This window comes from Melanotaenia boesemani, chromosome 23, assembly GCF_017639745.1.
Source record: "Melanotaenia boesemani isolate fMelBoe1 chromosome 23, fMelBoe1.pri, whole genome shotgun sequence".
Lineage (NCBI taxonomy): Eukaryota > Metazoa > Chordata > Actinopteri > Atheriniformes > Melanotaeniidae > Melanotaenia > Melanotaenia boesemani.
The window spans coordinates 23,109,740-23,127,438 of NC_055704.1; the positions used below are offsets into that span (position 1 = coordinate 23,109,740).

Here is a 17,699-nt window from a genome sequence, read left to right on the forward strand (position 1 = left end):
GGGAGCCATCTTGGCTCGAAGGAGGCCTCCACTGGGAACCATCTGGGCTCTGCTCAAAGCAGCTTCCTCTCCACTTCCCCTGTCTCCTCCACAATGTGACCAAAACCATTCACTTTGAAGGGAGGAAGAACTCCAATTCGGTTGTAAACTTTGAAGCTGTTAATTCACAAAAAGAATGATCTGGTTTTTGGAATTTTGCCCCAGAGGGGTGCAGTGACCTTTAATTGAGGATAATTCTCATAATAGATGAATGTCAGTGAATAATTTATCCTGTCAAAAATTTCACAAGGTGATTTCACTGCAGTGCCCTAAAAAAATTGATCCTGTAGTGAAGTTACAACTTAACTTGCATGTATAGATCGTAAAAAAACAAAAATGGATCAAAAAAAAAAAATAACACTTTAAAACTTTAAAACAAGAAGGGATGCATATTCCTAGAGTTGGCAACGGTTGAGTCAAATGAGCTACACTAAAGCAACACTGTGACTTTCAGCTCTTAAAACTCTGCTTTTGATTTGTTTTGATGGCATACACATTGATTATGTACGTTCTTGGTGAAGTCATTGTCCTGCGGCTGAGAAGCTGCTTCACAGCTTTTTCTTCTTCAGCCCTGGGCGTCATTCGACAGCTGCATTTTGTTTTACGGCATTGCGTCGCATGCCAGCAACTTGATATCGACGCAGTGGTTGTTTTGAATGCACTTTAGTCAATTCAGCAAAGAAACACAGGTGGATATTATCAAAAGAAACAAGGAGAAATGGAGAAAGTGACAGAATAAGACAAGATGCAAGACAGATGTCCGATTAACATTTGTTAGGGGGTAAAATTCTGCAACATTCTGCGGAAGTTGAGTAGTGTTGTCTTAAGTAAGGCAGGGGTGTCCAGCTCCAGTCGTCAAGGGCCTGAGTTCTGCAGGCTTATGATGTTTCCCTTCTCCAGCACACCTGGTCCATATTAAATGGCTCTCCTCAACAGCTTGTCGTCGAGTGCTGCCCAATCAGATTGACACATTAATTTGAAACAGGCATGCTGCAGCAGAAAATATCCAAGACCTCCAGGACAGCAGCCCTTGAGGACTGGCTTTGGACACCCCTGCCCTAAAGTTTGAGTGACTAGAGGTTCATAACTTTGTTCCATTTCTTTACTTACACCTGGGTCTCGCATCCCCTGGCTAAGCATCATTGCCAAATGATTAACTTTGGGCTAAATTGAACAGTTTTTTTTTTTTTTTTAAAAGATTTGTTCTACATCTGACCATAGAGGCACACAACGAGCTTGTCTACTTGTCACTCATGTCCTGTATTTTTTGCTGATATTCTAACCGTTTGTAATTATTAATGCTCTATTCGCATATTAACACCACCCCTGTAGGCACCAACTAGAGTTATGTAGTCATTTTGTCATCGTCGGGGTGCTGTTGTCAGTAGTGGGTTAGTTTTCATATCGTTGGCAGTATGTGGTAAATAAACGTTGCCATGAAAGTGTTCTAGGAAAGAATGCACACACAAATTTGCTCTCATTAAAACTCTGAGTGTAAGAGGACTCGTCTCTGTTGCTGATCATTTTATTTCCTCTTTACCTATCCTGTCATCGGTGTTTACAGTCGCTTTCAATAAAGGGCAGCTTATCTGACTCATCCTGCATGTTCATTCAAATCTTTGTGATAATCATCACATTATGTCATCTCTACCGGGGTTTGGAATCATACGTCCTTCAACACATTAGAGAATAGCATATTATATAAGTGCATAATTTCCTCATGAGGTAACTTTGTAGCATAGATAGTGTTGTTCCGCTAAATAATGTTCATTTAAAAAGCCTTAAAGTTTTTATTAGACTGGAAACTGCCATACACAGAATATTCTATCATTTTTGCTTTACCATGGTAGTATCAGTATTATTCAAATTTATCACAAATTAGAAGCGATAATATTAGGTTATTACAGTAGTGGTTCTTACCATTGCATCTTTTATTTATTTGGTTTTTTTTGGGGGGGGGCTTTGTTCACTTTTCCATTTGACATTTGGACACTCAAAGGACCAGAACTGCTCTTATATTCTAGTTATGCAACTGCTTCTGTACTTCATGTCCAAGATAAAGTACAGTTATTGTCTGAAATGGCATAGAAGAAGGAATGGCAGTGAGAGAAAGCAGATTATCTAAAGTCAGCAGCGTTTTGATGGAGCTTGGACTGTTTCTTGTTCAGGACCTGAGAGGGAGGACCAGTGTCTTAGCTGCCCTTTTCTGTGCCAGAGCCTTTACAGTTGTAATGAAAAGCCTTTTAGTCTAAATCACTGGCTGACTAGAATAATAAAACTAAAGCAGTTTTATGTTTAAAGTCTTTATCAAAAACATTAAGTAACCTCCTGTTCAGGCTGGACTGACTGACTGACATGCCTTTAGAAGAGCCAGGTACACAAAGCTGGAAAAAGCTACAAAAACACATTTAAATGTCTGAGAATTCAATCAAGAAGACATATTGGCAACAAATGGAGGAAATTAGAACAATTGGTGGACGGTTGCTATTCTGAATTCAAGTTGATGGGAGCTTGTAATTCTGAGAAACATAAATATAAACACCTGTGTATTATTTACAGCTGTAACTGGCTTATATCTCTAATACTATGACAAGCTGTAAAATCCTGGAGAGCCAGCAGTACCAGAACCAGACTGCCCAGTACATTTTTACATTTTGATTTGGCCAAGTCAATGTTTTGACACTTCTAAAGAAACTAAAGTAAACAAAGCAGACAATCATCAGGAGTACCCATAGGAAGACAAACTGAGAAAAACAAGCTAATGCTACTATTGGTAAAACCAATGTGAAACATCAGTGTTCACCTGTTACTAGTCCTCCGCCTTCTTTCACTGTTTTTATCCAGTTTGATGTGGGAGAGTAACTGGGAAGTACAACTGTTTGTGTTCGATTTTGTCTCTGTGATGTAGATAACACATTATGAGTAGTATTTCCACAGCACTCAAAAAAATGTTGTGCATGATGTAAATTCTTTCGAGCAGAGTTCAACCTTTAACATAACTTTCCCTCCTAAGACAATTTGTCTTTGAGGTAGTATAAGAAGCCTTGATTCCCTTCAGATTTCCCTTTGGACTGCAGGGCAAAGCAGACCACTTGGCTTCTCCCTATCTCTAAAGCACACCTGCCCTTTCACTTTCTCGCTGAGTTTAGGCTTTAGAGAGAGAGAAAAAAACCTGCCCCCTGATCATCCATCACTTATGAAACAAAATGTAATGAATAGATAATTATCCTGAATAAGCAGAATTTGGTTATAGTCCATCATGAATGATGAGATCTTTCTTTGTCAGCAGGGTTGCCACTTTCAGTGCCCTCATTTGTTTACAGAAGGTAATGGCACCTTGACTGTCACTAATTGAATGTGATTGAAATGAGCAAAAAGAAGTAGAATGAGGTATTTGGAGACTTAATTGAGGCTAAAGGGCATGTACAACATGCTTTTAAAATGACAGTATTCACCGTTTGTGCAGACCCTGTCATTCATGAAAGCAGAGTATGTCAAGGATTCTGTCAACTTGAACCAAATTTCTAACAGAACGTTAACCGGACCTCTTCTCTTTTTCCTGTTATGTTTATGCTCCAGGTGGAAGTTGAAGTGGAGAGCATGGACAAAGCAGGGAACTTCATTGGCTGGCTGCACATCGAGGGTGTGAATCTGTCTGTGGCGCTGGTAGAAAATGCTCTGTCCAAGGTCCACTTCACAGCAGAGCGCAGCGCCTACTACAAACCTCTGGTGTCTGCAGAGGAGACATGCCGACAGAGGAAAGAGAAGGTAGGTCTCATTTAGATGTCACAAGAACAGAAACTACTGTACGTACTAATAAAAGAAAAATCTTGCAATGAGGACAAGACTCCCAAGTGACAAACTACTCTCATGAAGCTTTCAGCTGGTGAGCATCCCTCACTTTAATACCACAGTAAATCTCACTCGGGCAGGACATGGATAACATCTAGTTTAGTATTGTTTAGGTGTACTGAAAACCCAAGATATCATCCTGCATAGTCACAATGTCATCTTTCTCCAGCCTATTATTGAAAAACAGACCTGTGTCACAGCGACTCGCAGCATTTGGAGCCAAATCAGAATTTATTTTGTTGGCTGTCACGTCCCTAAGTCTAGCTGCCAGTGGACATATTTCAGCTTGTCAGTGTGCGATCCATTCTTTGCTAGCTTATTTCCTCAACTGCAGCATGAGTGTATGTTAGAGATTCATTAGTGGAGGTAAAGGTGGTCTCTTAGGAGGATAAAGACCAATAAGAATGCATGGGAGAGAGATAAAAAGCCCATTATTTTTCTAACAATTAATAAAACATCCTGTTTGGGAGATGAATTTTACTACAATGTATTAACATGCAGTCAGAACCTATCGCAGCTAAAGCTTCTGTATTGTGAAAATGCTCCATTTAATGTTGCAAATAGCCATATTTGTTGTTCTCATTGAAGCCGTCTCTCCATGGTGGGAGTTGTTTGATGGATTGAGGCATCTCCCACAGTGATCCTGATCTCGCCTTGCATTTTCATTATGGCACCACGAGTCACCCCTGGCAGATGCACAAAGTGCCCGGCCAGCTGTCATCGTTGTCCTCTTTCTCTCCATCTCTGTAACTTATTTCTTTCACTTGCTCTCTCCTTCTCCCTCTCTTTCCCACTCGCTTGTACTTATTTGGGTCCTTGAGGACACACAAATGCCTCCTCCCCCCCTTATAAATGTGATGTATTGCTGGAGCTAAGAAGGGGTTGTGTTCTTTCTCCCTCTGTGGAATCTATCATTTTCGTCGTGGGTGAGTTCCTACAGAGTTGTTTGCTCCTGGCTCTCTTCTTTTTCTTACAATTACTCTCCATCTGGGTCTTCTTTTTTTTCCCCTCAAAACATTGACAGAGTAAATGAATGTCGGCTGAGTGCTGCGCAGGTGAACCTTTGCCTGCAATAAAACAAGACAAACATCTCGCCGGCCATGTGAGCACTCAGACCCTGCCGTTTTAAATCTAACCACAGAAAGAAGGCGCATCCCTGACACCTGACGACTTGACTGCAGGTTTCCTGCCCGCTTTGCATCGTTGACAGATTGACTTTCACCACAAGGTTTAGAGCTACCCTGAGCGTGAGCCGTGAGGAAAGACGGCAGAACGGGGCCTGAATCCACCAGACAGACTGATTATGTTTGATGTTAGTTTGCCACAGGCACCGGTGGACAGATAAACCACAGCTTGATTTGTTTGTGTGTAGAGGAGTGTGTGCTGCATTCGTGGAACAGAGGCCACTCAGTCATGTGCAAGTGCGAATGCATACGATGCAACTTGAAGGCAGATGAGGTGGGACTTTGTGCTGTAATTAGCCCACAGAGACCACCTCTTTGTGTTTTTCCTCTTTTGAAGTTGCGCTTGCTCTTTGTCTGTGTGTAGGCCGACGTTAGGAAGAACAGATTGCACATTTTCCCATCTCCCTTTTTTCTCATAGCCTTGTCTTATTGTCCCTACGGCTGTAGATATGGAAGACATCAGTGCTACTGCTGTGTCAGGCGCCTTTACAAGAAAACAAGGTTGTTGTAATAAAGCAAACTAAGATGATGTATGAAAGCGCACACACTCACACTCATTAAGGAAAACTTTGCGTTGGTGGTCCAACTGGGACCCAGGACAACAAGGGGGAGATAGAGGCTTGCTGCTGTAGCATCCTGAACCAAAACTGCTTAGGTGGAGTGGCCTAAGTGAATATGAGATTTGGCCACAATGAGACCAATGGGACAAAGTGATTGTGCTCTAATTGAAGCTTTCCAGAAGAGCCTTTTCCAGGTCTCAGCAATTTCTTTCATCTTGCATATCAGCACCTCTTGGAACAATATCTGGACCAGTCCTCACAGCAAATTAAACTCCCCTCCTACATACAGGAGGCTGGAGTTGTGGATCCATTCTTAATTCTCTTTGCATGTACAGTATATACAGTTAAGCTAGATAAACCCTCTGAAGTGTGTTGTAGGGTGGGAGTTGTCATTGCAATGCTTTCACTGCTAACATTTGCACAATTAGGCTAAAAGATAGACCTGGGATACTTTAAACCTAATTTATGTCATTTGTTCACAGCCCCTTCATACATCTCTCCTGGTTTAGTTGTGTATTCCTGTCTATATTTGGATTCTCAGAGGGCTGAGAGTTACCAGGCATCTTTTTTAACTACACGTTTTACAAAAGCAGTGATTTTGTCTTCTTTAATACAAGTCGTATCATTGCAGCTGTTCGTGTGATGTTGTAGTATCCCTTTGCTGCAGATGAGAGGAATACACTGAACAAGATGGCGGTAGCAGCGCTTTGACATGGTGGGATTGTCTGCAGCTTTCGTTAGAGTTCCTGTAAGACTGAGCAGGGGAGAGAGTTGGTTTGTCAATATTCGGTCGCTGAGATTTTCAGATTTCAGAAAAATTAAATACTGTAAAATTAAGAGATGTAGGCATGAGAGGGAGATCAATTTACTCTCCCAGAAGCTCTTGGTTGTACACTGCTAGTGAGGGTGCACCAATCGATCAGGTACCAAATGTTAGCGACCAATATTCCTCTTAAATAATTAGATTGGTGGTCACTAAAAAAAAAGCTGGATTCAGGCGGGCCAAAGCTTATTTTTACTATCATTGTAAAATGGAGAGGAGAGCTGCACCTTCTCAAAGCCTGTTAGAAGACAGTATGTCTATTTGGACCTGGGATCACCGCTGGGTTCAAAATCGGTTCGGTTTCGTCCAGGTCCCAGCCACATATCTGACACACACCTGGCCGCACTTGAAACTCAAAACAATAGTGAATTCCAACAGTAGAATATAGCAGCAAACATTTTACACCCACGATTAACTGTGTTGCTCATTCCACAGAAGCACAATCCTTACAAGTTATACCTCGTTGTAAAGGTGACTAATCAGGCTTTCCTATGGTTTATAACAACATCAACTGGTTGTGATAGAGAGAAAAAATTGATAATTCCTTACTTTTTGTGCTGAGTTTATAAGCTTAGCTTTAGGCTTTTATTATCATTCATGTTTAATTAAATGAAGCATAATTTATTTCTAAAGAAAACTGTTTTTTTAAGCTGTTTCCAGCAATGAAGAGCAAGATATTAATATAATGGACATGTTGTCTAAGTCAGCAGGCTACCTTCTAATCAAAGTTTTATATTTATCATTGAATCTTGTTTAAAATAAGTCCATTAATAAATATTGTTGCATTATAAATTAAAGACTTCAGTCACACCATGTGATTTATGATTGGGATTGGACAATTCGGCTTCCAGCAATCACCAGTCTGCTCCACATATCCTAATCGAGGCAGGATTAATTGCAACTCAGAGCCTTCTCACTAACCTCCACTGCTAAATGATTTTTTCTTGGGTTATTTTGTAGAAATATGATATAAATACATCAGCACAATGAAAGGCAACATACCAGCTGTAAATTAACAGGGGACAGAAAGATGGCAGTAATTGGAGTGACCTAATTATGCAGAAGCAAATGAACAATCGGCCCTCAATATTAACTAAAGTGTGTTTCTGTTGAGCAAGGACTTTTTTTTCTTTTTTTGTTGTAATTACCCAACCTTGAAGGAGATTAACACACTCTGATGGGTCTCAGAGTGGAAGATGGATAAAGAGAGGGCGTAGAAAAAGAGGGCAGAAGAGAATGTGACAACTCACGTTAAAGACATTTCATGTCACAGGATTCTTCTCTTTTCATCACCGGCCGTGCCTTTCGCTCAACCCTCTTCACAGACCACGGTCTGTCTTTTAATCTCTTCAAGGTTCTCTCAGGCTTGCGCTCCTCTCATCACATGCCCCCCTTTTTTCTGCCCCCCTTCAACTAATCACTGAATCCCCATCATGCCCCCCCGTCTCCTTCGGCTGCTTTGACAGCTTTTGGATAGAGCTGGACAGTTCTTTTGCTCGGTGTGTGGACCCTGCACAGATCGTGTCAGGCACCTGCATCACTTGTACTTTTAAGGGAGGGAGGGGGAGGAGTCCTTGAGAAACACAAACCCAGGACCCTGCTGCTGCCATTCCTTATACTTCATCCGTCCATCAGTGGCACTTGTCAAAAGCACTTGAAGCAGCATCTTTCTGACATTGAGCGTGGTGACGTGTCCTTGGCGGGGCCTGATTGAAGTACATAATCTTGTTTCAGCAACCCCCCCCTCCATGATGATACATGGAGTAGAGTTGCAAGTCCAGCTGCCTTTACTTTCACTTTGACCAATGCCTTCACTCAGCACAACTGTTCCATGCAAGCTTGTTTGAGTTTATTGGTATATGCAAACTTTTTATATTTATTTTATTTCTCTTATTATTCTTCGACTTGCAAGCCAGACATTTCAAACACCTAGTTTTGCTTGCTTTCTACCTAGAATTTCTTACCCCTTTCAACAGCATCCTTCCAAGTCCTCTGCAGCCAGCACATCACACACCTGGCTACACACCAAGGATGAACTCGGGCAGCTTTTAGCAGAACTGGTTGGCTTTTGTCTCTGAGTTCATACCGTATAAAGTTTACCTCTACTAGACTGGCTTCATATAAAAAAGACCATCTGTGAACATTTACCTGGAGCAGTTTAAATGCACGATTTAGACAATGAAGAACCATTTTCTGTTACGTTCGCTGCACAGTTACATACAAGCTGCCTTGTTTGATTTCCATGGATGAGAGTACTTTTTTTCTATTCATACCGTGCTCAGTGCTCTCTAAACCCTGGAGCCATTGAAATGCTTTCAGGGTTGCAATCTTTTCCTTTTTTTTTTTTTCTTTCCCATTTTTTAACATTTTTATTTATTTTTTGTCTGCCTCTGCCGTATTGAAATAACCTGTGGCAGTCACCAGACAATATCATGGAGGTTGAACTTGGGGATTAATATTGAAGTAGCTTATTTCAAAAGGCTTTAAGTTAAATATTTTGAAATTTAAAATAAAGTAAATTGATAAAATTTTATTACTGAATCTCGCAGGTGTTTCTGTATTTTGCTCTTGCACATTATCTCGATGTTTGCTGCCCTCAGTCCATACAGATTATTAGCCAACATGAAGTTGATGTTATTGCTTTTCTCTCACAAATTACTTTAGGCCTTGTTAAAAAAGGGGAAATTTAATAACATTTGAGGTGTGAACAGGATGACTACTTACCTGTTTTCCCTTCTAGTCATTCTTTTCTATTTTTCATTATGTAGGTCATTGTTGAAAGGCTTTACACAAACACAATCTGTTTAAGAGGTAACAAGGAATTATAACCGGAAGCACTCAAAGTGCGGACCAACGCCAAGCCATTGTCATTTTTTTGTCAATGATTGTAGGCATTATTTTTTATTTAGAAGCTTTAATGACAATTATCCCTAAAGTATACTTTAAAACATTCCTGGTTCCAGATGTTGATCCGGATCACTCTCAATGTATAAAAACTTGTTTATACCATTTCTGAGATTTCTTTAATATTTAATCTAAATCCATCCATAACTTTTTGAGTGATGTTTCTTAACAGACAGGCAGACCAATGCTGCTGAATGCTGGTAATAAAACATAATAGCTGAGCTCCCAGTGGTGGATGGACTTAATTTTTTAATTTTAAAAACATTTCTTTTAATACATAAATCCTTTTTTGATTACTTGAATTTCACCCCAACACTTAACATATTGATTTCTTTTTGTCTGAAATCATATTTTTTTCTTTGCATTCATGAATGCTTTGTGTACAGCACACATCCCCCGTAGGCTGGAGGGGCATAATGAAATACTAGAATAGCTTTACCCACTATAGCATAATATACCTTTGCAGCTTTAGTCTTATTCTCAGGGTCGTGACTGTCTGCAGCTTGTTCACATTTCCAACAGAGGAGTCTGTTGTGGGTGAACCTTGAATGAAAAAGTGGGCTACTTTGTGTGGTCATATGGTGCCAGCAAGCTCCCCCATCATAATTGAATAAATTTGGACTCAGGCCAGCTTTAGTAGGTGAGGTTTGTTTCACCTTTTCTTTTTGAGTCTGTCTGTGGTTTTCCTCCTGCTAGATGCAAACATAAGACTTTCAGGAAAAAAACACATTATGCAGACAATGTATAATGCAAGTATTGTTTAAAACTGCTGATTCAGGGTAACTCCTGTCATAACTGTAAATGTTGGGTTTTAAATAATCCATTTTCCACATGTATAAAAGGTTCCTGTAGGGTTTATATCTACTGTAGTCCTTTTGAATGTTTAATTTAATAATCTCAAACATATTAATCTGTTACTAAATGTTGAAGCAGCTTTAAAATGCCTGAAAAACTAATAGAGGACGAATTGGGGTCAATGGTAGAATTTTGCTCGGCCATTTTAAAACTGGAGGGCCTGTTGAATCATTACGTCACTGGAAATTTGCTCATTTTTTTGGGAGACAAGCGGTTAAAGCTGTGCCAGAACCCGAAGTGCATCATTTCCCCCGATAGCAGGTTTTCGGTGGAACTTCTTGTCCACATTATCAGAAATCACAAGTTAACTGAAGTCTGAGGCCTCGAGTTCTCTCATCACATCTGTGGTTGAGCCATGCCACATTAGGACGAGCACTCCTCTTCTCACTGTGCTCAAATCATCTTTTGTCCTTTAGTTTTGACAATTGAATATTTGCAATGTGGCTTATGAGCACTAACACTGATGTTGATCTTTAGTATCGACATTGAAAAGCAGAGATAAATATATCACAGTGATGGTGTGGTACATATTAATGAACAAAATGCTCAGAAAATAATTGGTGAACGTACTTGTTCAGAGGGAATTGCTGAGTTTTCTCTCTGTAGACTGGCCCAAGATTTGGTGCAATATAACTGAGTTATGATTCCACTGCAGAGGAGCACCAAATCTTCATGGCACCCTGTCGCCCTTCAGATCAGTGGCTCAAGTCTCATGTGCCACGCTGAACGGCATAAACGCCACCAGTAAAAGAATGCTTTGCTTTGTAGCATGCCTGTCAGTATGCAAGCACGAGGACAGCTGCATGGTTTACTGGGAAGTGTGAAAGGACAGCAGGATCACAGTCAGGGGACATAATTGCCTGCAGGGTGGTCTTAATGGGAGAGGTGACCCATGTGAGACCTTGCATCTCCGGAAACGATGGAGCAGTATTAAGCACAGCATATTTGCCAGGCTTCAGTCACAAGAACATACGTGTATTTGTATGTGGCTGCGTGCCGTTTCCATGATGGTTGGGATGTCTTTTTGCAGGTCTGTTTTTTTCTCCAGATGTCGTCTTTCTTTGCAGCACTGTGTGCACAAAGTGAACCACCAGCCACACAAAAGCAAAAAGCTGACAGAGGCTTTCTCATATGGCCGAAAGATTACATAATCTGATTCTCAGTGTGCTGTGTACACATCCGTGCTCACACAAACTTGGTTGCAGATGGAAGGAGGTGCCACACATGCACACACCATACTCTCACTGTCTCTTTTCTGCTTACTCAAACATGCTTTGGGCTTGTGCAGACAGACGGTGTGCACACATGCACATGCTCTCCAGGGACACCCCTCACCCCCCTACTTCAGTCGGCAGGCTGGACCCTCAGTGCCCTGAGGCATGGAGATGGAAAGACTGAGAGCGTGAGAGAGAGAGATCAGTGGACCCAGTGATGTGTGTGTTATTTACACCCCAACTTCCCGTTCTCCCCTCCCTCTGTCTTCATCTTCCATTTCCCCCAATTCCAATCTGCAAAGTCAGCAGTCTGTCAGCTCCTCTCGCAGCCTTGTGAAATCACACGCAAACATTTTCTCCATCTTTATCTGCTTCATCCTCCTCCCGACACACACCGTGCAGCCGTGCACATGGCAGTCACCTGCAAAGTCAAGGTCACAAACCTTTTTTTTTTTTCCCCCCCTCCTTATTAACAAGAAGCTAAGATGCACTCTGTGACGTGTCAGCGGTCTTACATGCAGGATTACATGCTGACTTTGTCATCTGCAAAATTCATCCAGTTCCAAGGACATCAGTCAAGTTCTGAGATTAGATCCTCAGTGAAGCATATAAACAAGCAGCATGGCTGTAGGTGGTGTATGGATGCTACTTTACTGCTGGAGCAATCTGTCCACATGTAAATCAGTTTTCTTTTTAATTAGTTTTTTATTTATTCTGCACATACATGAGCCTGTACATTTGTTTACATACTTTTATAAGTACTGCATGTCCTTGGCCCTCTTCTTTCCCATCCCCAGGCATGCACAGGCTCTTAGCAAAGGTCCTTAGGGGCAGGTTGGCAACTGCCTCTGGTTCATCGTTGCAGAAATATCTCAGGCACTGTCTTCTACCCCTTAGCTTTGCTAGAGTGAAGGTTTGAGGGCTGAAAAGAGTGAGAGGAAGTGGGGGCATAATGTGATAGGCCATAGTATGTTGGAATATGGCTCATTAACACATTCCCAGTTACTTCATCTGCAATAGAAAAACACAGGCCCCAGGTCTGCCCCTCTGCATCCTTTGTGCTTCCCATATATAAGGTCCTCCTCCCCTCACTTTGCTCTGGTTTCTCCTCCATCTCTGCTGATTAAAGTAAGTGTGAAGGACATGCACTGACTAGAGTTGGACTAGTGGATTATTTGCTCTCCTTTTTTTCTGATTAGCCTTCCCTCCTGGGGGACTGTAAGGAGACACTTTTCCACTAGGTTTGCCAGGGCTGCTTGTGGCTGACTGCTTCGTAGCACCAATAGGAGGGTGAAATACTGGCAGTGAACTTTGAATTATAACATAAATGGCCCCAGGTAGCAGAACTCTGATTAGTCAGTTACAATGAAGGTTATTATCTTTTGTTTGAATAATCAGAATCCATAATAAGACTGGTTGTTGCAAATCCTGACAAATCAGTATCATGAGAGGTCAACTTGGGTGGGGATGGATGGATAACATGGTGCCACCAGTGCAACACAAAATCAGTCATGCTCCCCAGCGTCTTTGGATGTTTCGGCCTTTATAACAAGACACCCTTGGTGAGGCTGGCCCACCACAGCCTGATCAGACCTGCGTGTGCTGAATGTTGCCACCTCCACAGGGCGCACTTTTACATCCCAGCCCTGTATTCTCTGCTTCGGCTGCTAGGTTAGCATACCTCAACCTTTTCCTATCAGATGTCTCCTCGATGACTCCTTCCCATGAAACTGTAAGCCCAATAATGAAGGCAGGATTTGGACCAAAGGACCAGAAATGGGCGTAAGTTGTTCACTGCAATTTTGTGTGGGAAGGTGACCCTCTGACTTAGGTCTACATGCTATTCCCAATCCTGTGCTGCATTCAGTAAGCATGAGTCTGAGGTTTGGTTAAATCCTGTTGCAGCCTTGTACATATTCCCTTCAAACTACTTACCCTTGAAAATGTACTTTTTGGATACCTATTTTTTACAGTGGCTCTAGATGAGATCAAAAAGATGTAATCTGAGTCGATGAGAGCCTTTTATCATGTTTCATCCTTGCCATTAATATGAGGATCCAGTGCAGGTGGAGACGATGATACCATTTTCCCTCCAGCTTATTGGCATTTCTGCTTGTATATTCTCATCCAGCAGATCTGGAAACATCAAGACTGCAGGTCTTTGTCTTGTTTGAATTAATCATCCTTATTTACAAAGGGAAGAAATAAAGCACGACAGGCTGTTAGAAATTTCACAGAAAATAAGACATGGGCAACTTATATTGACATTTTTTAGGCCCAATGCTCGGAGCCACACTTGACTTTGTTTTAATACAGGATGGCAGTGAAACACTCTCTCTTTCTTTATCCCCCTGCCTGTGCTTCCCTTGCTTTTTCCCTGTCTAATGAAAAGCTAAATATTTGCTTCTTCAGGGCATCATTTATATGTTTTTTTTGCTGGCTTGATTTTCAAACCCCATTTCATTTAATGAGTTCCAGATATTTTTAATTCTAACCCAATCAGACAACACCTTGTTTCCTCTTTTGTCACCTAAAAGGATTTTGACTTTTGTTGTCTTTTGATAGATAAGCTTTTAAATGTGCTTTATTATTATAAAGGTGAAACTGTTGCTACGTTAATACAACAGGACTCAACCAAGCACAGTTCACATATACTATATTGCCAAACGTATTGGGTCACCTCCCTTGACGAACTTAATAGACATCCCATTCAAATGAGTCCAATATGTCATTGGCCCACCCTTTGCAGCTATAACAGCTTCAACACTTCTTGGAAGGCTTTCAACAAGGTTTCGAAGTGTGTCTATAGGATTTTTTGACCATTCAAAATCACATTTGTGAGGTCAGCTACTGATGTTGGACGAGAAGGCCTGGCTCTCAGCCTCCACTCTAATTCATCCCAAAGATATTCTTTCTGGTTGAGGTCAGGCCACTGCAGGACAATCAAGTCCATCAACACCAAACTCGCTCATCCATGTCTTTAAGGACCTTGCTTTGTGCACTGGTGCACAGTAATGTTGGAACAGGAAAGGGGCATTCTGAAACTGTTCACACAAAGTTGAGAGCATGGAACTGTCCAAAATCTCTTGGTATGCTGAAGCATTCAGAATTCCTTTCACTGGAACTAAGGGGCTAAGCCCAGCTCCTGAAAAACAACCCCAAACCATAACCTCTCCTCCACCAAACTTTATACTTGTAAGACAAACACTGTTCTCTGGGAAACCGCAATACCCAGAGTCTTCCATCATTGGGGTTCACTGCTCCAGAGTTTAGTGGTGACATTTCCTACACCACTGCATCTGACGCTTTGCATTGCTTTTGGTGATGTTTGGCTTGGATGCAACTGCTTGGCCGTGAAAACCCAATCCATGAAGCTCTCTGCACTGTTTTTGAGCTGATCGGAAGGCCACATGAAGTTTGGAGGTCTGTAGCAGACGACTCTGCAGAAAATTGCAGACCTTTGCGCACTATGCACCTCAGCATCCACTGACCCTTCTCAGTCATCTTAAGAGGTCTACCACTTTGTGTCTGAGTTACTGTTGTTCCCAATTGCTTCCACTTTGTTATGATACCACTGCAGTTGACTGGAATATTTAGAAGTGAGGAAATTTCACGACTGGACTTGTTACACCGGTAGCATCCTATCACAGTACCACGCTGGAATTCACTGAGTTCCTGAGAGTGACCCATTCCTTCACAAATGTTTGTAGAAACAGTCTGCATGCCACAGTGCTTGATTTTTATACACCTGTGACCATGGAAGGGATTGGAGCACCTGATTTCAATTATTTGGATGGGTGAGTGAATACCTTTGGTAATGTAGTGTATCTTTTTGCCAGGGCTATGCTAAGGTTGAGATCAACACCTTTGTCCTTTTGGAAAATCCATGTTGATCCAGTTTCAATCATCCACAGTAGCTCATGGGTTGAAACTATGCTAAACATTTCAGAAAAAATTCCACATACTTAATTATTGTATACTTCTTGTGCTTTATACCCAAACAGCCTCAGACCATGACACTACCACTGCCACGCTTAACAGTTATCACTGTGGCTAAATTCTACTACGAAACAAAAGACTAAACAAGATTTGACCAAAAGCAGCATCCACTTTCATCATCTGGATGATGAATGGAGAAGCAGCAAATTCTGAGAATTAAATCAGTTAAATGAAAAAATTAATTAATTTAATGCTCCAGATTTTCCTGCTTCAACCAAAAGGCAGATTTTCTTCCTCTATGGGATGTTATGATTCTGATGGACTGTCACGTAAAACTGTTGATGTATAAATGAATAAATGTTTTTACTGTGAATTGTTCAAATAAAAAAGAGAAAAGATTTTTTTCTCAGCCTACATGGGGGAAAAAAAAAAACCTGAGCTGGATTCCAGCAGTAACCATGGCCACGCGGCTACCTACCTTCTTACCTGGCTTGTGTGGTGAAAACATTAGTTCTTTGGTTCATTTCCAGACATTTTGTGCAAATGAGATTTGCACCTTTTCTGTTTTGTCCAAATAAAACCATGCTGTGTAGAAGCTTACTGTATAGCTGGATACAAATGCTTCATCAGCTCTGTTTATTACCTGTCCACAGATGCACCGGCATACCGTTCTTGGTTGAGCAGCCAGTTCTGTTCCTAAATGGATTTGCTTATTCTTTTTCTCAATTTGCCTCATGACTGTGTCCCCAGTGTCCCCGACTCTCTTGCTTTTCTCCTCCTCATCTCCTCTTTTTTTTTCCTCTTATCCATTTGCTCTTGCTTCAATACCTCCACACATTTTTCTCTTTCCCACCTCATCTTTAATTCAACCCCTTTGTCTTTCTGACTCCCCTATTCCCTGTCTCCCTTTTACACTTTCTCAATCTAAGACCTGAATTAGGCATACTATTTATTAATTTGCCGATCTTCACATACTCTCTGATGCTCCCTTTGTGAAGGGAATACAGATTGCTCTGATTCATTGATGTTGTCCTCCTGGTCTGTACTTATTTAGTGTGTGGTTTTCAACTAGAGCATCCAAATTTAAAGCCATTCCCTTCCGTTTTCCAGGAAAATTCTCCTGCCCATTTGTCTCAAACTAGCTCTCTTATGATAATACACTTAACATACTTTCTTTACTCTGCAGCTTCCTGTGTCCTTTGTGGCTCATTCTTTCCTACAGGGATGATCTGAGCTGCATTTTTCATTTTAATTCAGTGTCATCTTGGAGTTATCTGTAAAACTGGATGAGAACACATTTGTGAACATGGGGAACCATCATCTTCCTGGAAAAAATGCAGGAATTTAAAGAAAAAAAATGAATGACTGTTATTGGAGATGGCTGAAGTCATGTTCAGGCTACAAGATTCTTGTATTCTCACTCCACAATGTTTCTTTTTTGTTTTATACTTCTACCTCTTGCCTTTGAAATGTTCATAAACAGTAACTGGTGACTGCAGATCGAAGTGCTGATTTATCTCAGATCTTCCCCATTTGTCTGTAAATTTGACTTAAAAATAAAATGAAAGAAAATCCCCAGTTCCTCTCACAGCGACAGTGAACTTAATAGTGAATATTAATAAAATATAATAGTTAAAGTAAAAACATTTTACAAGGACAATGTAAAGAGAGCTTAAATTATGGGGACTGAACAGCTGTGTAGACTTAAGATGACCACCAACAGTATCACTTTTATCTCATCCATTCCCAACAACAGTTGGCCATGAGTTCTGCCTGCTACATGTTTGTGTATTACTTCTACTGTTTTTGACTCTTTTTTGGCACAGCTGATCCAATGCCCCTCATGAGGATTTATTAACAAACATGCAAGTCACCTGAAAGAAATGCTCCAGCTCTGTTACCTCTTTTTCAACCAATCCTGGTTTCTTTGAGGTAATTTAGGTCAGCCCACTCTTGTGTTCAGTCTCCTGGCTTGCTTGCCTGCAGACAACACTCTTTGTAGACAACGGGACTACTCTGCTAGTTTTGGAAATGTGTTTATGTGCATTTTTGAGTCACTGTCCTTTTCTCCCTCTCTCTCGCCTTAGGGAGAGACAGTTACATAAACAGGATCTTGTCATCCCCACACTTCCGATTCCCACTGTTGTACTAGTCTCTTCCCCCCACACACATACAATATCATTGGTTTATTTCTCGAATTTCCTCAATGTCCCTTACTTTCTAAAAGATGTCAGTATAGGTCTTTTAACAACATTGTTCATTGTCTGTGAGTGGTCCACAGTAGCTGAAACCTGCTTTTGAGATGGAGATATTCTTAGTTTTCCAGATG

General features: G+C 41.1%; 1 protein-coding gene across 1 annotated transcript in view; it reads left to right on the forward strand.

The window, feature by feature from the left end:
* The window catches only part of snd1 (staphylococcal nuclease and tudor domain containing 1), a 187,277-nt gene that overhangs the window by 116,336 nt on the left and 53,242 nt on the right, over window positions 1-17,699 (forward strand). Inside the window, exon 17 of the mRNA XM_041978025.1 lies at window positions 3,619-3,807. Coding sequence (XP_041833959.1) covers window positions 3,619-3,807 — 189 coding nt within the window. The remainder of the gene's footprint in view (window positions 1-3,618; window positions 3,808-17,699) is intronic.